Source organism: Anabrus simplex, chromosome 3 (genome assembly GCF_040414725.1).
Source record: "Anabrus simplex isolate iqAnaSimp1 chromosome 3, ASM4041472v1, whole genome shotgun sequence".
NCBI classification, from domain to species: domain Eukaryota; kingdom Metazoa; phylum Arthropoda; class Insecta; order Orthoptera; family Tettigoniidae; genus Anabrus; species Anabrus simplex.
In genome coordinates this window covers 146,120,747-146,142,498 of record NC_090267.1, presented here as the reverse complement: position 1 = coordinate 146,142,498, position 21,752 = coordinate 146,120,747, and the positions used below count along the sequence as shown (strand labels likewise).

The 21,752-nt window shown below is 38.3% G+C and overlaps 1 protein-coding gene across 1 annotated transcript in view; it reads left to right on the top strand.

The window, feature by feature from the left end:
• LOC136866089 (vascular endothelial growth factor receptor 2) overlaps nucleotides 1–21,752 on the top strand; it is a 254,837-nt gene that overhangs the window by 8,628 nt on the left and 224,457 nt on the right. Inside the window, exons 3-4 of the mRNA XM_068226603.1 lie at nucleotides 4,843–5,029; nucleotides 12,938–13,249. Of these exons, the coding sequence (XP_068082704.1) occupies nucleotides 4,843–5,029; nucleotides 12,938–13,249 (499 nt within the window). The remainder of the gene's footprint in view (nucleotides 1–4,842; nucleotides 5,030–12,937; nucleotides 13,250–21,752) is intronic.

Sequence of the window (21,752 nt, the reverse complement as noted above, 5' to 3'; positions counted from 1 at the left end):
TTACTGTACATCACTCACCTTAAGGAGTATTGAATGAATGGTTCCATTACATTTTTCAAGATAGTTGAAGGATGTCACTGAAAGAAAAGAAGAAAAAACAAGAAAAAAGTCAACATTACTGTTAATGTACGCCAAACTACCGTACAACCGAGATTTAGCCGTTAGATCTTTAGACATCGTTATGGAAGCAGCATCTTCTTTATTCAAGCTGTTAATCACAGATAAGAGGAAGAAGTATGTTGACATTCTCATGAAAATGGCACACTCTAGATGGGGATTTTAAGAAAACTTCCTTAGCATTGGATACTAGTTCATCAGCATCTGGAAAACTTCTTCCCTCACTCAATGTAAACCATGTGTGAAGCAAGTTACATGACCAAATGATGGATAAAAGGTTTTAGTTGCCTTTCCTTTAATCAGTGATTAAAAGCAGAATATTTTCATGCTTTCTAAAAATATATATTTTTGTACATTTGGCTTTACGTCGCACCGACACAGATAGGTCTTATAGCGATGATGGGATAGGATTGGGCTAAGAGTGAAAAGGAAGCGGCTGTGGTCTGAAGTAAAGTATATCCCCAGCATTTGCCTGTTGTGATAATGGGAAACCATGGAAAACCATCTTCAGGGCTACCACTAGTGGGGTTCAAGTCCACTATCTCTCAAATGCAAGCTCACAGTTGTGCAACCCTAACCACACAGCCAACTCCCTTGGTCATGCTTTATTTCTTGTGGCTACAACAGGAAGGGGCTTTTGTCAAATAGCTGGCAAACAGTTCAGTGATTCACTTTCTCCAAGACATCCATTGCAAGGAGAAATATTTTCCCAGGTTTGTCATCCTCTTAATTTACCAACAATCACATTTAAAATGGAATAACTCACTTCATCACTTGTTTTGTCAGTAGACACAATAATTGACGTACCTGCAACATAGTCGCAAATTTTTTCAATCGTATCTACATAGTAACGGTGTACATGCTCTTTTCAGAGGGTGGACTCTTCAGGAATATTCCGATTTGTATACTGTTCCAAAAACTTTTTGAAAGATTCATTGCTAATATCTTTGCTAACAGAATATTTGCTCTAACTAAGGCACTGCAAAGGTCTTTGTAAAATGGAGATGACTTACAATAATCACTACCTATTTTTGCCATAACAGAAGCTGTGATTTTCTTTGCTCCATGGCTGCTCTCGTGTGTTTCTCATGCCCAGGGCCGGATTAAAGGGGGGGCTAAAGGGGCTGCAGCCCCGGGCCCCACGTGCCAAAGGGCCCTTGGCCGAACCTAAAATTGTATAAAAAGACCTGCTGCTCCACCTCCGTGCATGTATATGAATATTTACACTCGCAAAATATCGAACACGCACTCTTCCTTAATTCCTTCTTATCAGCTGTCTGCGTTAGTATTTCATCACTGCTAGAATCAATTACCGTCCGGAGACACGAATCCTCGCTACTTACGCACTGTAATTATGGGGAAGGGGTCTAGGAAGTTAGCGGGAGGGGACAGGGGAAGCACGGTGGAATGCGCATGCTATACTATATCTTTGTATCAGGAAGAGAACTTCCAGTTCACCTCTAATGATTGAACCATTCGTAAGTTACGACTGTAATGTTCTTGTAAAATGGATATAAAATATCCTGTTTTGGATGTCGATTTGATAGTGATGATGAGACAAATGTAAAATATGTTTTGGCATTATGAAATATTAACATGAAAAATAGAGGAAAAATTGTAGTCTATTTCAACACTTCCCTATTCATCAATTTAAGTGGATGTAGTTCTATAACGACTTCAGTATGCTAGTCTTAAGTGACGTTACGAAGAAGGGGCCCCACATTTTTAAATAGCCCAGGGCCCCCAAACACCTTAATCCGGCACTGCTCATGCCCAGCATGGCGTTCAATATGGAAACACTTTTCTGCACTAACTTTCACCTCAAAATATTTTCTGAATAGAATACTTCCGTTGGTAGAAAACACCACTGCACTGAATTCAGACATAAGCTCTCACTCTAACTCTTTTGGTATAGCTTCTTCATGCAAACAATAATCAAGTAAGTACTTCAGATATGGAACTATATCCCAACCCATTGTCTTTCATATATCCCCTGAAATCTTATCAATTCCAGCTGCTTTTCTAGTTTTCAACTTTTGTGTCTTATTGTTAATGTCATCGTTATCATATGTAAATTTTAATACTTCTTTAGCATTAGTCACCTCCTCTATCTAGACATTATCCTTGTAACCAAGAATCTTTACATACCGGTACTGCTGACTGAATATTTCTGCCTTTTAAAGATCTTCACATACACACTCCCATTGTTCATTAATGATTCCTGGAGTATCCTTCATGGAACTTTTTTCTGCCTTAAAGTACCTATACTTACACTTCAATTTTTCACTAAAATTTTTATGACTGCCAATTATGCTTGCCATCATCCTTAGCTGAATTCTTTGCTCGATTAAATTTCCTAGTAAGTTCCTTTCTATTTCTCCTTATGTCCACAGCCATTTCTAACTCTATTTCTTTCCAATCTGCACTTCCTTCTTAGTCTCTTTATTTCCCTGTAATAATAATGTGGTTCTTTACCATTCCTTACCATCTTTAAAGGTACAAACCTTTTTTCACATCCTTCAACAATTGCTTTAAACCCATCCCAGAGTGTGTTTACATTTTTATTTACCGTCTTCTTCGGATCATAGTTACTTTTTTTAAATCTCCCTCATACCTGCTTTTTCATCCATATGGTACTGCCTGATAGTCCTACTTTTAGGACCTTCCTTTCTATCAAATTTATTTTTAACTACGACGAAAACAGCCTCGTGATCAGTAATACCATCTATTACTTCGGTTTCTCTATACAGCTCATCTGGTTTTACCAGCACCCTGTCTGTCTAGTTGGTTCCATCACTTCCTGAATCAGCTGTCCTTCCCATATTAACTTTTTTGCCATTTATTTTTCATGCTTCCTGTTTTTTGTAGTACCTTCCCAATTGATATTTGGCAAATTGAGATCTCTCGCTACAATCATATTTTTTCCCGTATTGTTTCCCACATAGCTGATTATCTTATCAAATGATTCTGAATCAGGGTCAGTGCTACCCTTTCCCGGTCTGTACGCTCCAAAGACATCAAGTTGCCTATCATCTTTAGAAATGTGTCTTACACCTAGAATTTCATGTTTGTCATCTTTAACTTTTTTGTAGCTTGCAAATTCTTCTTTTACCTGAATGAATACTCCCCTCCTACCATTCCTATCCTATCTCTATGTTACACACTCCGGTTCTGTGAGAAAATTTCTGCATCCATTATATCATTTTTTAGCCATGATTCAACTCCTATTACAATATCTGGTATGTATATACCTGTCTATTTAATTACTTAATTCTATTTCTTTCTTTACAATACTTCTACAGTTCAACACTAAAATGTTTATGTCATTCCTATTTGACTTCCAGATTCCTGTACCCTTATCACTGCTCCCTAGACCACTCTGTTTCCCTGAATGTACATCCCTGTAACACTTCTAAACAAATTTCCTAACTTACACGTACCACTGTGGTTTAAGTGAAGTCCATCTTAGCGCAGATTCCTATCTCCTACCCACCCGTTAGAATCTAGGAATGACATTAATAGACAAATATGTTTTGAATGGCATTTTTAAAAAATAGGTAAAATCATAATATGAAGATAAATTTGGAATTCAAGAAGACAAATTGGGTAAATATTCAGTTGTAGGAAGAGTAATTGGGGATTGGAATAATTTATCAATCACTTTCCAACTTCTTGGAAATCATTTAAGAAAAGACCAGGTAAACAACTGTTAAGGGATCTGCCACTAGGTGACAGCCCTAAATGCATATCAGTAATGATTGATTGATTGATTGATTGATTGATTGATTGATTGATTGATTGACTGATTGATTGATTGATCATAAGCTGGAAAGTAGGGTGAGTTATTTTTGGTACAAACAGGTGGGAACTTGCATTAAGTAGATAAACGTGAAATTGGAAGTGAATTTGATAGATTAATCTTGGTCTTCAGTCCTCATGGCCAGGGGTTTGATTCCCAGCTGAGTCAAGAGATTTTAATCTTAAATGGTTAATTCCTTTGGCTCAGGGACTAGATGAAACTCATACACGACACACAATGCTATCCTTCACCACAATTACATGCAGTTTCTCATACACGGAAGAAGCCACTCACCGTCATTGGAGGATGTGCGTTACATTGGCTTTGCCAGACCAGCAATAGCCGTGCAAAATTATCATCATGATGTTCAGTTGTGTGGAGGAGGATGGGGTACCTAGGAGAATAATGGACTCTGTCATGGAGAGTAAGATAAGCAGATGGGAACGAAGATGACAATGGTTAGAGTTCTTAATGATTAAAAGTGGCCCCAGTACAAGTTGCAAAAGCTGAAAGACATAGCAGTCTGTGTGCGTGCGTGCGTGCGTGCGTGCGTGCGTGCGTGCGTGCGTGCGTGCGTGCGTGCGCGCGCGCGCGCGTGCGTGCGTGCGTGTGTGTGTGTGTGTGTGTGTGTGTGTGTGTGTGTGTGTGTGTGTGTGTGTGTGTGTGTGTGTGTGTGTGTGTGTGTGTGTGTGTGTGTGTCTCTCTCTCTCTCTCTCTCTCTCTCTCTCTCTCTCTCTCTCCCTCTCTCTCTCTCTCTCTCTCTCTCTCTCTCTCTCTCCCAGAGTTCTAAGTTAAGTTATTACTAATTCAAGTATAGAACTTCCATTAAATTTGAATTTCCATTAAATTTATTGTAGATACACGTTCTTGTAATGTTCTGAATTAAAATTAATATTTCCACTATATACTTTACATTCCATTCACAGGAAGAACGTGTGGTCAAGGGTAACTCAAGCAGCTACGTGGAGGACAAACTTGGAAGAGTTACAAGAACAGGGGTACGCCGTCTGACTGTCTATAATATAACAAAAGGGGATGAAGGACCATATGTTTGCAGAGTAGAGGATCATGCAGGGAACAAGAACAACCACACCAAAATTATCAATGTTCATGGTAAGAAATTTATAGTAGTTTGTGTTAAGTACAGTGGTACCTGACTACCAGGAAGCCTGAATATCCAAAATATTTCTCATTTCATTCAAAGAGTCAAAACTTAAAATGATAATGTTTTGCCATATGATTCTGTGTGTTTAAACAATGGAAAATGATTACAAAAGGTATCAAATCTAGGTGAACACATTTTTCAGGGAACAACTAAACTTCTTCAGGAATAATTATGTTACTTTCAAATGTAATGCATGCCAGTACCTTCCTAAACTTTTACATTTTCATCTGTTTACAATGGCCTCAATTTTTAATTTAATAGATTTAAAGAGGATCTGGTACATTTTAGCACGAATACTGGATGTGGTATTTATTGTCATAAAATACAGAATAAATACAGATTCAAATGTATTCTATAGGGGATTAACAAACTGATACTTTCATCATGTCTAGTTCTGCAGATAACTAGTTAGCATGCTGGCCTTTGGTCCAAGGGTTCAATTCCCAGCTGGGTTGGGGATTTTAACCTTCATTGGTTATTCCCTCTGGCTCAGAGACTGAGAGTTTGCACTGTCATCAACATTGAATTTCATCCTGGGTAGTGCTCCCTCATTACAGATACACAGGTCACCCATGGGTGTCAACTTAAAAGACCTGCACCAAGCCTCACCGGCAGCCACATGCCATCATCATCATCATCATCATCATCATCATCATCATCTGAATACCTGTGAATAGTATATAATCATTTTCTGAATTTTGGCTTTAATAGGTCTCTTCCTGTTTAGAATATGTGCATCAATTAAACCAATAAATATTTTCATTATTTTCATTGAATTGTAGCTCTTTTGTTGTCGCAATAAAAATGATTAAATTTACTGAAGTTATTTTGTGACAGGATTGTCACTTAACAAAATTTGCCATGTTCTAATGTGAAAGGTATACATACAAGCAGTCTGTGAAGAGGATTTCATACTTCTTGCTAAAATAAGAATTTTCAGGTGTTGTGGTGTATCTAACTTCCAAAAATTGACAGAATGGAACAATATTTTCAATAACTTTGAGCTGAAGATAAATAAAGACTATAGAAATGACCATCAACAGGGAAAGAACTAACTTAAACTTCTTTGTGGAAGAAACCAAACCAAATTAGAATCAATTTCTCAGAAACATAATCTCAAAATACAACACTGCCAAGCAGGACATAACAGCAGGACACAGAAAACATCAGACTTTTACAATCAAGTCAGAAACATACATGGGACATTAAAATACCACAAAAAGCAAAAGCAACCATGTACCACACCTACTTCTTATCATTTCTCATTTTTGGTTTAGAGTCATGTACTCTATTAAATGACTATAGCAGAATTTTGGTAATAGAAGTAAGATTCAGAGTAAGATTCATTCAAACTATGAATCAAAATACTCAAAAGGTCAAAATCAGAAATGAGGTAAATAGGAATGCAGCTGGCACTGAGATCCCTTTTACCAGTGTAACATAGAAGAGACTTCAGTGATATGGGCACATTATGTGAATGGACACCAAAAGACCTACCAGAAAATACTTTGATCTCACTATACATGAAAAAATACCAAGGAGGAGGCCAAGGAAACACTGGATAAACAGTAAAATCAAAGGAATGAATTAAAATATATTAAAATCCTTGTTATCTTTCTTGACGCAAAGCTTTCATGGAGATATCAAATTAATCATATTTTTGTCAAATTATCCAGAATAGTGATTCATGGTGTGGGTTACTGTAGTCACGCCCTAGTTCGTGAACCATGGACAACAGTTGAGTGGCCTAGTAAGTGGTCCTGAGAGTCGGGATACCAGTTGCTATGGAATGGGAGTGGGCATCTCGGACATATTCTGAGTCATGGCCCTCGTTGTGCTCAGGCGACTAGGACTATACCATCCACCAGTGCTCCATAACCCATTAGAGGAGAGATCCTCACTTGGACTATGTGTAAGTAGGGTAGCATCCTGCTTCATGAATTTACTGAGCTCTGAACATTTTAAGCAAGCCTCGGACCTATGGGAGTAACGGAGTCCCACTCCCATTTGACAGGCGAGGGACTCCTTGGAAACAACTTGGCGAACGAAATGGAATTTGATGGGGAGCTATCAATATTAATAGGGCTTATGGAAGAAAGAAAGTAGAACTGGCTGAGTCAGCAAAGAGGATGCACCTGGATGTGCTAGGAGTAAGTGATATTCGGGTAAGGGGAGATAACGAGGAAGAGGTAGGAGATTATAAAGTGTACTTGACGGGTGTTAGAAAGGGAAGGGCAGAGTATGTTGTAGGGCTGTTTATCAGGAACACCATTGCATGCAACATAATTTCTGTTAGGCACGTAAATGAGCAAATGATGTGGGCAGATTTGGCAGTTGGAGGAATTAGGACGAGAATTGTCTCAGTGTATTCACCATGTGAGGGTGCAGATGAGGATGATGTTAACAAGTTTTATGAAGCATTGAGTGACATAGAGGTCATGGTCAACAGCAAGGATAGAATAGTGCTAATGGGCGATTTCAATACGAGAGTTAGAAATAGAACTCAAGGATGCGAAAGGGTGATTGGTAAATGTGGGGAAGATATGGAAGCTAATAGGAATGGGAAGCGGTTGCTGGACTTCTGTGCTAGTATGGGTTTAGCAGTTACAAATACATTCTTCAAGCATAAAGCTATTCATCACTACACATGGGAGGCTAGGGGGTACCAGATCCATAATAGACTATATCTTAACAGACTTTGAATTCAGGAAATCTGTTAAGAATGTACGAGTTTTTCGCGGATAGAGACCACCATCTGATCTGTAGTGAACTAAGTATCTCTAGGCCTAGGGTAGAGAAAGTGAAATCTGTCTGCAAACGAATAAGGGTAGAAAATCTCCAGGATGAGGAAATTAGACAGAAATACATGGATATGATTAGTGAGAAGTTTCAAACAGTAGACTGTAAGCAGGTTCAGGATATAGAAAGTGAATGGGTGGCATACAGGGATGCTGTAGTAGAAACAGCAAGGGAATGCCTAGGAACAACTGTGTGTAAAGATGGGAAAAGGCGAACATCTTGGTGGAATGATGAAGTGAGAGCAGCCTGTAAACGTAAAAAGAAGGCTTATCAGAAATGGCTCCAAACAAGGGCCGAGGAAGACAGGGATTTATACGTAGATGAAAGAAACAGAGCAAAGCAAATAGTTGCTGAATCCAAAAAGAAGTCTTGGGAAGATTTTGGTAATAACCTGGAAAAGCTAGGTCAAGCAGCAGAGAAACCTTTCTGGACAGTAATAAATAATCTTAGGAAGGGAGGGAAAAAGGAAATGAACAGTGTTTTGAGTAATTCAAGTGAACTCATAATAGATCCCAGGGAATCACTGGAGAGGTGGAGGGAATATTTTGAACATCTTCTCAATGTAAAAGGAAATCTTCCTGGTGGTGTTGCGAACAGCCAAGCTCATGGGGAGGAGAAAAATTATGTTGGTGAAATTACGCTTGAGGAAGTGGAAAGGATGGTAAATAAACTCCATTGTCATAAAGCAGCAGGAATAGATGAAATTAGACGTGAAATGGTGAAGTATAGTGGGAAGGCAGGGATGAAATGGCTTCATAGAACAATAAGATTAGCATGGAGTGTTGGTAAGGTACCTTTATATTGGACAAAAGCAGTAATTGCACCTATCTATAAGCAAGGGAACAGGAAGGATTGCAACAACTGTCGAGGTATCTCATTGATTAGTGTACCAGGCAAAGTATTCACTGGCATCTTGGAAGTGAGGGTGCGATCAGTCGTTGAGAGGAAGTTGGGCGAAAACCAGTGTGGTTTTAGACCACAGAGGGGCTGTTGGGATCAGATTTTCAGTATGCGGCAGGTAATTGAAAAATGCTACGAGAGGAATAGGCAGTTGTGTGTATGTTTCGTAGATCTAGAGAAAGCATATGACAGGGTACCGAGGGAAAAGATGTTTGCCATACTGGGGTACTATGGAATTAAAGGTAGATTATTAAAATCAATCAAAGGCATTTATGTTGACAATTGGGCTTCAGTGAGAATTGATGGTAGAATGAGTTCTTGGTTCAGGGTACTTACAGGGGTTAGACAAGGCTGTAATCTTTCACCTTTGCTGTTCGTAGTTTACATGGATCATTTGCTGAAAGGTATAAAATGGCAGGGAGGGATTCAGTTAGGTGGAAATGTAGTAAGCAGTTTGGCCTATGCCGAAGACTTGGTCTTAATGGCAGGTTGTGCTGAAAGCCTGCAGTCTAATATCTTGGAACTTGAAAATAGCTGCAATGAGTATGGTATGAAAATTAGCCTTTCGAAGACTAAATTGATGTCAGTAGGTAAGAAATTCAACAGAATTGAATGTCAGATTGGTGATACAAAGGTAGAACAGGTTGATAATTTCAAGTATTTAGATTGTGTGTTCTACCAGGATGGTAATGTAGTTAGTGAGATTGAATCAAGGTGTAGTAAAGCTAATGCAGTGAGCTCGCAGTTGCGATCAACAGCATTCTGTAAGAAGGAAGTCAGCTCCCAGACGAAACTATCTTTACATCGGTCTGTTTTCAGACCAACTTTGTTTTACGGGAACGAAAGCAGGGTGGACTCAGGATATCTTATTCATAAGTTAGAAGTAACAGACATGAAAGTGGCGAGAATGATTGCTGGTACAAACAGGTGGGAACAATTGCAGGAGGGTACTCAGAGCGAGGAGATAAAGGCTAAGTTAGGAATGAACTCAATGGATGAAGCTATACACATAAACCGGCTTCGGTGGTGGGTCATGTGAGGCGAATGGAGGAGGATAGGTTAGCTAGGAGAATAATGGATTCTGTTATGGAGGGTAAGAGAAGTAGAGGAAGACCAAGACAATGATGGTTAGACTCAGTTTCTAACGATTAAGAGGTATAGAACTAAATGAGGCAACAGCATTATTTGCAAATAGGGGTTTTTGGCCACGTCTAGTAAATTCACAGAGGCTTGCAGACTGAACGCTGAAAGGCATAACAGTCTATAATGATAATGTATGTAATGTATCCAGAATAATATATTTACTAATCTAACTGTTGAACAACCTGACATACAAGATGAATGGGCTGGCTTTGTTCCTGGTAAAGGAATAGGCAAACAGATTCTGAATGTTTCTCAATTGATGGAAAAGGCAAGGGAATTCAGTGTCAAAATGTTGTGTGTTATGGACTAACAGAAAGCCTTTGATAAGGTGAGATGGTTGAAACTCTGACCAGTACTTAAAGAAATGGGAACACTTGAACATTTGGTGCATCTGTGGCTATGCGACCAACTTTGTTTTACGGGAACGAAAGCAGGGTGGACTCAGGATATCTTATTCATAAGTTAGAAGTAACAGACATGAAAGTGGCGAGAATGATTGCTGGTACAAACAGGTGGGAACAATTGCAGGAGGGTACTCAGAGCGAGGAGATAAAGGCTAAGTTAGGAATGAACTCAATGGATGAAGCTATACACATAAACCGGCTTCGGTGGTGGGTCATGTGAGGCGAATGGAGGAGGATAGGTTAGCTAGGAGAATAATGGATTCTGTTATGGAGGGTAAGAGAAGTAGAGGAAGACCAAGACAATGATGGTTAGACTCAGTTTCTAACGATTAAGAGGTATAGAACTAAATGAGGCAACAGCATTATTTGCAAATAGGGGTTTTTGGCCACGTCTAGTAAATTCACAGAGGCTTGCAGACTGAACGCTGAAAGGCATAACAGTCTATAATGATAATGTATGTAATGTATCCAGAATAATATATTTACTAATCTAACTGTTGAACAACCTGACATACAAGATGAATGGGCTGGCTTTGTTCCTGGTAAAGGAATAGGCAAACAGATTCTGAATGTTTCTCAATTGATGGAAAAGGCAAGGGAATTCAGTGTCAAAATGTTGTGTGTTATGGACTAACAGAAAGCCTTTGATAAGGTGAGATGGTTGAAACTCTGACCAGTACTTAAAGAAATGGGAACACTTGAACATTTGGTGCATCTGTGGCTATGCGACTCAATCAAGACACATTTTAACTGTGTCAGGAGTACAGCAAGGGTGTATACACTTTCCCCTTCAGTTCAACAAACTACCTTTTCATCCAGGCTGAATAAAATTGTTTATAGCTTAGACTGTAGTTTCTTATTCCTCAACTCTATATACCAATTTTCATTAAATTCTGTTTACCCATTGATTGGCATTGATACGGACTTAGCAACAAAAATACAAATTCATGAATTTCTCTGTTATCATAGCCGGTATGGTAAAAATATATAAGACATAAATGATTGGAAATTTAATTCTATATAACTTTTGTTATGTAGTATTTATGGGTAAGACCACTAATAACGTAAATAGTTGAGAATTAAATTTTACGCCTTCCTCATAACTACCATTTCCCTCAGCATGAATAAAATGATTGGCAGCCTAGATTGTACTGGCTTATTCCCCGACTTTACATACCGATTTTCATTAAATTCTCTTCTGCCGTGTTCTCGTGATGCGCGTACGTGCGTACATACATACATACATCCAGACAGATAGACAGAAATTAAGGAAAAGTAAACTGTGCATTTCTTTGTTACTGTGGATATGACTGATACAGAAATACCATTCTTTTTAAGTTCTGAGCAATGTACAGACAAAAATTTTATTTTATATAGCAATTAAATTTCCGGTAACACTGAGTCCCATTAAATTATAAGCAAGCAATATAAAGGATGAAACTATAGGAAAGAGAATAAGGTGAACTCTTTCTATGTTACCTCTGAATGGATGTCCATGGATACTTGTAAATTAGAAGATACCCAAGAGATGATGGAGGAATATCATTAAAGCTATATAGAATGTGAAATCGCTTACTAGTCATAAACTGCTCTCTTAACTGATAGAACTTCACAAATTTTAATTATTTGCTTTACCTTGCTAGTATTATCACTAACAATAATCAAAGCATGAGGGAGGTTGTAAAGAGGATTGCATTTCAAAACTAAAAGCTTTCTTTAATAATAAGAAAGAAAATGTCTTGAGACCAAGAAAAGGTTAGTTAAATCTTGTGTGGAGTGTAATAATATATGGGAGCAAAACATAGACTCTGGGAAAACAAGAAAAGCACAGGCTAGAAGCAGGTTTTGGAGATGATTAAACTGAACAACCTGGACTGAAAAAACAAAAGTAGCACCATAGAGAAAAGGAAGGTAAAATTATTTGGCCATCTAATGAGAGACGACAGTTTTATTTGTAATGAAATGAAATGGCGTATGGGTTTTAGTGCCGGGAGTGTCCGAGGACATGTTCGGCTCGCCAGGTGCAGGTCTTTTTCATTTGACTCCCGTAGGCGACCTGCGCGTCATGATGGGGGTGAAAATGGTGATGAAGACGACACATACACCCAGCCCCAGTGCCAGCGAAATTAACCAATGATGGTTAAAATTCCCGACCTTGCCGGAAACCCGGGACCCCTGTGACCAAAGGCCAGCATGCTAACCATTTAGCCATAGAGCCGGACAGTTTTATTTGTGACACCATGGAAGGGAAAGTTCTTGGAGAAACAGGGAAGAGGTTGACCAAGACCTTCATAGATCAAGAAACTCATGATGAAAATGAACGTAGCTCGTACAAGTAGGTGAAGATGCTGGCAGTGGATAGAGAAAGTTGGTTTCAGCAACAAGGCATAGCCTTTAGTAAACGATAATGATGATGCCTCAGAGGTGTAGAGGACTTGAACCATATTTAATAGTTCTTCTTCTTCTTCTTCTTCTTCTTCTTCTTCTTCTTCTTCTCCCTCTTCTTCTTCTCCTTCTTCTTCAGCATTGTATCTGATGCAGGAACTCTATTTATGTATGCCATTTTAGAATGTCATTTCATCATTATAAGTAATCCTTTTCTGTTTACAGACAAAAATGATTCTTACATCAAGTTCCTTGTTGGTAAGGATGAGACTACAATAACTGACATAGTAGGGATGCAAGTGCAGTGGGTAGTGAATTTGGAATCCTATCCAAAGGCTACTCTGACTTGGTACAAACCCGACAACACACCGATAAAGCCAGGCAAGACTGACAAATACGAGATGGAGATTAGGGAACATGCTACATCAACTAAATTGGTGATAAATGATATAAAGTTTTATGATCGGGGTATCTACAGGTTGGAGGCCAACAATCAGTTCGATGTAAAAATCGAAAATTTTACTCTGATTGTAAAAGGTAGGTGAATATTTTCTTTGTTTATATTCTCTGTTCTGGGTAAGTGAGAGAGAGAGAGAGAGAGAGAAAGAGAGAGAGAGAGTGAGAGAAATTATCTGATGTTAAGGTCAGTTTTTTTGCCTGATGAGTTGGGCTTGGAAAGTGAGGAAAAGTCCTTTTTTTCTCGAGTGACCGAAGACGAGGCCCAACATAATATATGGTCATTCTGGGTCATTGTAGGTCAGAAAATGGTGGGTTTTATTTGTCCTTCTTTGCCGTTTTCAGCGTTGTTTGGCTCATAAGTCTTTTCTAGCCTTATTTTAGTTCTTAGTGGCTTTTTGTTTTCAACTTCACCTTCTTTGGACTACATTTGTACTGCCCATTCTCAATTTGAATCATAGTTCATTCATCACCTCTTAAACCTCTTTCCTGTAGTATGAGAGAAAATAAAATGAAATTAAACTAATACTTGAAAAACCACAGGGATATAAAATAATGTGCAAGATAAGTGAAATACTGACAGCAGAAAATGTTGATGTGAGTGTTTTTGAAGAGGAAGATCTCATTTGCTTCAAGCATGAACCCTTAACATCCATTGATGTGGAGAGAGGTTTCTGGATGTTTTGGAATGTGCTGACTGAAAACCGACGATCCTTTACACCTAAGAACCTGGAAATTACTACTGTGATACACTGCAATGCCAGCTAAGGTATGGTTTCTGAATTCCAATTTCTGTAGCCGTAGTGATTCCAGTTACATTAATTTAAATTTTTCTCCAAGATGTCCATTGCAGGTTCGCTGAATTCATTCTAGGTGGAAAAAAACATATCTTTCTAAATTTTACAAGTACTTCTTTTTAACAAAGACGGAATTCCCTTTTTTTATGTTAAACTAAAAATGTATGATGTCTGAAAGAAGAAATATTTCACTCATATATTTTTGCATACCACCAGAATTTGGCATTTTTAAACATTATATTCCTTCATTAAATGTGTAATTAAAACTAAAATTATGAATGAATTTGTATTGCATTTTTATGTTCTTTTTGCCAGTTTTGGGTCCTTTTATAGATATTTTTAAGTCTTTTTTTTTATGGCACTCCGACACAGATAGGTCTTATGGAGACAATGGGACAGGAAAGGGCTAGGAGTGGAAAAGAAGCGTCCGTGGCCTTACTTAAGGTACAGCCCCAGCATTTGCCTGGTGTGAAAATGGGAAACTACGGAAAATCATCTTCACGGCTGCCGACAGTGGGGTTCGAACCCACTATCTCCCGAATACTGGATACTGGCCACACTTAAGCGACTGCAGCTATCGAGCTTGCTCTTCAACTTCAGAGCCCTACCGATGAGGAACCTATCTCTTTTCGAGGTTAGAAAGCAAATTGTTGTTATCACTGAAAGTGCCACACTGCACTGCTAATAGAAAACAATAGAAAGTTTACCTTTGATTGGTGCAAAAATAAAAAAATGGTGTATGTGAGATAAGAGTTACATTTTACAGCATGGTCATTGGACTATTATCATCATTAAGAGTGAATGAAGAAAGAGTCGCTGCATATCCAAGATTTCCCAGTTGAAAGATAATTCATAAGGTTGTGAAAATTTATAGTCGTGGTTTGTGAAATAGCAAATGATAATTAGCAAATAGAAATGCAATAAAGCAGGTCTGACAAACCTGACCATCTTTCTTTCCGCATTATCTTATAGAATCCCCCACATAAAAGTCACAAGTCAAAGAAATTGAGAAAGATACTTCACGGGATACAAGAAGTGAACTCCTGCAATCGCGGACTAACTTAACAACTACTTAAGATCTTGATAGACTCACAATAGTAATTTATACAGAGTACATTTGATATGAAGGCTTAGCCTTGAAAGAATTACCCGAGTCCAATCAGAAAGATTGGCTCAACAGTAACAGTGGAAGGCTATGGCTACAATTCTTCGACAAGTTATGTAACATTCTTGCCAAACCCGGTGTTGTTTCTGTTTAAGGCCAACTGTACTATGGTAACAGCTGAAGGCTGTGGCTACTATGTACAGCATGTTACTGTATGTAACATTCTTGCCAAACTGGTTTGACATAAAGCTGAAAATCACAGGCCAATAAGTTTGGCATGCGTTGCATGTAAGCTTTCGGAAAACATCTTTCTAATTATGTTAGACATCTTTGCAAAAATTAATAACTGGTTCGATAGACGGCAGTTCGAGTATAGGAAATGTTATTCCACTGTAGGTATCTAGCAAGATATAGCAGATATAGCAGATATCTTGGATTCAAGAGGTCGAATGGACTGTAATGCGATTGACCTAACTAAGGCATTTGATAGAGTAGATCATGGGAGATTACTGGCAAAAATGAGTGCAATTGGACTTGACAAAAGAGTGATTGAATGGATGGCTATATTTCTAGAAAATAGAACTCAGAGAATTGGAGTAGGTGAAGCTTCATCTGATCCTGTAATCATTAAGAGGGGAATTCCTCAAGGCAGTATTATTGGACCTTAAAATGTTTTCTTATATATATAAATGATATGAGTAAATAACTGGAATCAGAGGTAAGGCTTTTTGTGGATGATGTTTTTTTGTATAGAGTAATAAATAAGCTACAAGTTTGTGAGCCACTGCAAAATGACCTCGATAATGTTGTGAGATGGACAGGAGGCAATGCCATGAAGATAAATGGGGGAAAAAGTTAGGTTGTTCCACTAATAGGAAAAGTCCTCTCAGTTTTAATTATCATGTTGATGGAGAGAAAGTTCCTTATAGGGACTGCTGTAAGTACCTAGATGTTAATATAAGGAAAGATTTTCATTAGGGTAATCACATAAATGGGACTGTAAATAAAGAGAACAGATCTCTGCACACGATTATGAGAGTATTTAGGGGTTGTAGTAAGGATGTAAGGGAAAGGAAATATAAGTCTCTGGTAAGACCCCAATTAGAGTATGGTTCCAGTGTTTGGGACCGTCACCAGGATTACTTGATTCAAGAACTGGAAAAAATCCAAAGAAAAGCAGCTCAATTCGTTCTGGGTGTTTTCTGACAAAAGAGTAGCATTGCGAAAATGTTGCCAAGTTTGGATAGGGAAGACTTGGGAGGAAGGAGATGAGCTGCTTAACTAAGTGATATGTTACGTGCTGTCTGTGGGGAGATGGTGTGGAATGACATTAGTAGACGAATAAGTTTGAGTGGTGTCTTTAAACCTCGTAATTCTTCATCAAAGTGAACCACAACTTCACCATATGCTATTGCTTTTGACTTTTATCTTATGTAAACAAATAATTACAGGTCACTTGACCATATGTCAACATTATTTTATTCAACATTATGTTTTAAAAAATAAGATTTTGATCGTCATTCTCGTCATTATCTAATTCTAATTCTAACCGCTAGTCGGTCAACAACATTTCATAGCAATTTTACCACTTGTCTATAACAAACTGTTGCTTTATTCATTTTACTTACAGTAGTAGTCTTCCAATGTCAATATTGCAAATACTTTCACCAATTGTGAACTTCTCACTCATAGCAATATCTTTAAAACCAACATTGTAGTAGTCTTTACCATATGTTAATTTTTTTCTCTTCAAGGTTTTTTTATAAATTAGTTTTATTTATATTCAAATCAGGTGCCTGATATTATTTCAAGGTTAAACCCATGGCTGATGATGCCTGTATGTAAGGCGAAATATGTACCATTTTAATTAACATGTCAATGTAAATCAACAAAGACATGATTTATTGTATTGATTTATTTATTTATTTTATGCCTTTGTATGTGGCAAAGTTAGGGCTCACGGCCCTTTCTTACACTTAACCACTACGTACAGTACATTTATCACATACTTTGGTAAAATAACATTAGCAGACCCTAGGAACTACCTAAATTTTTGGAGTAATATTATAACAGATTATAATTGTTATTTTTAATGATTAATATTATCTAGCCTATCTACATCTACATCACCTAACAATAGTTCTAAATCACGCTTGCACTCATACACACTAACATTCATACAAGCTGGTCACGTATTTAAGAGGAAATCTTGACAAGACAGTTTAAATGAGACTGTTGAAGTGCTATTACGTATACTGACAGGGAGTGTGTACCATAGCCTTGCCCCAGACACTTGGAAAGAGTGGCTGTATACAGATGAATGATTAACCGGTATCATAAGGGTAGAAGTCGATCTGGTATTATGTCCATGGAAGGATGAGAGAAAGTTAAAATGTGAGGATAGGTATTCAGGTGTAGATTCATTCAGAAGTTGAAAAATTAGTGTCGCAGTATGTAAATTCCTTAGTTGATCAATTTTCAGCCAGGATAGCTTCTCATAATAAGGGGAAATATGTGTCCTAAAGTTCAAAGAAAATATAAATCGTATGCAAGAGTTCATTGCCCTTTGAAGTTTCATAGTTTGTTCTGCAGTTGCATTGGTTAATACGACATCACAGTAATAAATTATTGGAAAAATTAGGGTTTGAATAAGTTTTATTTTCATGCTGTGTGGAAGAATGGATTGTTTCATTTTTAGGGGGTGAAGAGATGCATATACTTTTTCTGCAGACACTTGTTATATGGTCATTCCAGTTTAATGTGTCATTCATGACAACGCCTAGGTTTTTTACAGACTTCTGAAAAGGTATAGCTTCACCACAGAGCATGAGGTTAGGCTGTTGTATGATGTTTAGCATATTTAAAAGTCTAGATTGTCCTATTATGATTGCTTGTGTTTTTCTTGGGTTAATTAATAGGCAGTTCTCTTTAGTATATGAGCTAATTGAATTTAAGTCGAGTTCATATGGTGGATTGCTTTGTCAATGGCGGGGACCTTAAAGTGTGAGTATATCTGAAGATCGTCGGCATAAAGATGATAGTTGCAATCGTTCAGATGATGAGAAATGTCATTAATATAGATTAAGAATAAAAGAGGTCCAAGAATAGACCCTTGGGGAACGCCAGATAGCTTAGTCCTCCATTCTGTAGTCTTCATGTTTGATACAACTCGCTGTCGTCTGTTTTTGAGGTATGAGCCCAAGAGCTGAATAGCAGAATGAGCCATGTGAATTTTTTGTAACTTAGCTAATAATATGTTTATATTTACAGTGTCAAATGCACTGCTAAAGTCTAGAAGGATAAGTATAGTCAGTTTTCATTCATCCATAGCCCGTCTAATATCATCCGTGACTTTGATTAGTGTAGTTGCAGTACTGTGTCCTTTCTTAAAACCAGACTGTAGGGGATCAAGTACAGAATGTTATTCCAAGTATTTAACAATTTGTTTATGCATTATCTTCTCCAGAACCTTAGAAAGTGCTGTGAGGATGCAGACAGGTCGGTAGTCAGATGTATTGCTTGCAGGAGAGATTTTTGGGACAGGCACAATGAGTGCATCTTTCCATTTAAATGGGATTTTGCCTGAAGTAAGACAGGTATTAAGTAAATGCGTAAAAATGGGCAGTATTATGTCGATTATGTAAGTCACAAATGAAATGGGAATTTCATCAGCTCCTGTTGCGTGAGATTTTATTGAATTAACTTTCCTTCTTACTTCATGTTCTGTAACGGTATCAGATTCAAATACAGGACGGACTGGGGATTGTTGCCTTAATATATTGTCAATGGTGTTTTGTACTGTCGTTGTGTCAGGAGTGAGACGTTCCATGGAGAAATATGTATTTAACTCATCAAGGGACACCTCGGGATCAGTATGCTTCGCAAGTGGTTTGCCAATACCCAGTGACCGAAGTCGTCGCCATGTAGAACCAGTGTTAATGTTTTTGTTTAAATATTGGAAATAATTAAATTTCTTATTACGAATTACAAGCTTAATTCGGTTTTGAAGAACATGGTACTGCTCATGTACGTCAGCTAGTTGAGTCTGCTTATAGCGTCGGTGTAGTGCGTCTCGTTCTTTCATCATAGTCTTAACATCAGCAGTCAGCCAAGGGCAGGGTGGACGTGTTACTCTCACAGAACGTTTTGGTGCATGTTTGTTGTAAAATTCATGTAAATGGGAATTAAATATTTCCACTTTCTCGTCAATGTCACTCTTCATCATTATGTCATACCAGGGGCAGAGTTGTGCATCTTGTCTCAGTTGTATTAAATTCATCGTTTTAAAGTCTCTAAACGTTACATATTTCGGTTGGTACTTCGGCACGCGAAGAGAGTATGCTAAGTATGAGGTCATGTTTAGATATGTCAGGAACAGATACTTGACTGTGGTGAAGGATTTTTTGAGGCTTATTTGTTATTACTAGGTCTATGAATGTATCAGCGGAAATAGTGGAAGTATGGACGTGGTGGGTGGGTTTAAGGGGTATTATAGTCATGTCACAGGATTTAAAAATATTTTGTAGTCATGAGGCGTCATTGTTCAGAGTTAATAAATTGGTGTTAAAGTCTCCAGAAAGTATCACGTGCTCGTATGATGGTAGCAATCTCAGTAAGCTGTCTTCTAAGTCGTGGAAGTCTCGCACTGCATCAGGAGGCCTATATACTACACCTACAAGTACTTTTACAGAATTGACAAGCACCTCTACAAACATATATTCAGGAGCCGTTTTTACAGCAGGAGTAGACGTGTGAACAACTTTACTCATGAGCATTGATTTACAATATAGGGCGACCTCACTGTTCGTCCAGTCATGCCTGTGAATATCATAGCCCGGTATGTCAACCATGCTTACGGGAATCGAACTACGGAGCCAACTCTCGCTTACAGCAGCGATATGAATTGGACTGTCTTCAAATATCATCTTCAGTTCGTCGAGGTGAGCAACGATGGATTGGCTGTTGACATACACACACAACCGGGCGAGTTGGCCATGCGCGTAGAGGCGCACGGCTGTGAGCTTGCATCCGGGAGATAGTACGTTCGAATCCCACTATCGGCAGCCCTGAAGATGGTTTTCCGTGGTTTCCCATTTTCACACCAGGCAAATGCTGGGGCTGTACCTTAATTAAGGCCACGGCCGCTTCCTTCCAACTCCTAGGCCTTTCCTATCCCATCATCGCCATAAGACCTATCTGTGTCGGTGCGACGTAAAGCCCCTAGCAAAAAAAAAAAAAAACATACGCACACAACAGGGCGCGATTAAATGACATCAGTTCCTTCTCTAAAATGGTATGGGTAGAATAGGAAGTAGAAAGTGTTGAGGAACGGTCAGTGGCAGGTCGTGTCCTTCCAGACGTATGTTCCGGTGAAAGGGCTGTGGAGGGAGAGTGTTGGGGGTCTGTCCTACGGAGGAATGCTGAGGGGTGAGGGAGGGAGCAAGGAGGGGGACTTTCAATAGCACTTCTCAACCCAAGTATGCTAACGGAATGTAAAACATGCGGCTTACCTTAATTTCCTCATACATACAGTGGCCAGCTGATTCACACACACACACACGCACGCACGCACGCACGCACACACACACACACACACTAAATTAAAAATAAATAAACTACACAGAATGCACATTGTTCATATGTTGCTTTCACCATATTGCCTGATTAGTGATTGTAATTCTGCGAGTGAGTTCACTTGGAATTTCTTGCCGGATACGTGAATGATTATCCTTCCGTCTTCACTGTATGTGTTGCGCAGTCCAAAAGTGTCTCGTGCCTATTCAAGATGTCCTTTCTCAGCCTAGTGAGGGATTCAGTTATAAGTAGTTTGGAGCCTTTCAGCTGTAGCTTAGCGCCAAACTTGATCCCACTGGTGGTAGCGGAGGAATTTTATTATGATAGGTCGATTACCCTTGATTGATTAGGTAGTCAAATTAATAAATTAACTTATTGTTATTATTTCAATAAAATATCAATACGGATCAAAAATGATATTTATCACATGAAGGATGTATTCGTGAGGATTAGAAGTTGGGAGTTGAGACCCTAGTTGGTTCTGGCAACCCGGCGGAACAGCTGGGATCTCTGCCGGGCTCGGGTCTTGATATGAAGATTTAATTCTTAATTTACTAGATCTCTTTGTATTGAATAAGTGGATATTAAAAATAACACTTGTAACATACTTTGTATTTACGTACATTTCAATACGGACCTAACATAAGAATTATAACGTGTAAGTGGTATATTCCAAGATATTAGTGGAGAGATGGCATGGAATGACATTAGTAGACAATTAAATTTGAGTGGTGTCTTTAAAAGTAGGGAAGATCACAATATGAAGATAAATTTGGAATTCAAGAGGACAAATTGGGCAAATATTTATTTGTAGGAAGGGGAGTTAGGGATTGGAATAACTTACCACGGGAGATGTTCAATAAGTTTCCAATTTCTTTGCAATCATTTAAGAAAAGGGTAGGAAAATAACAGATAGGAAATTTGCCACCTGGATGACTGCCCTAAATGCAGATCAGTAATGACTGACTGATAGGAAACAGCCCCCATATGTTATGCCTAAATGATAAAGCTATTGCATAAGACATTAAAAAATATACAGCATCTTTGGCATTTTTAATACTGTGATGTGAAATATTTTTGATATTGAAAAGTTGATTCAGATTGTGAA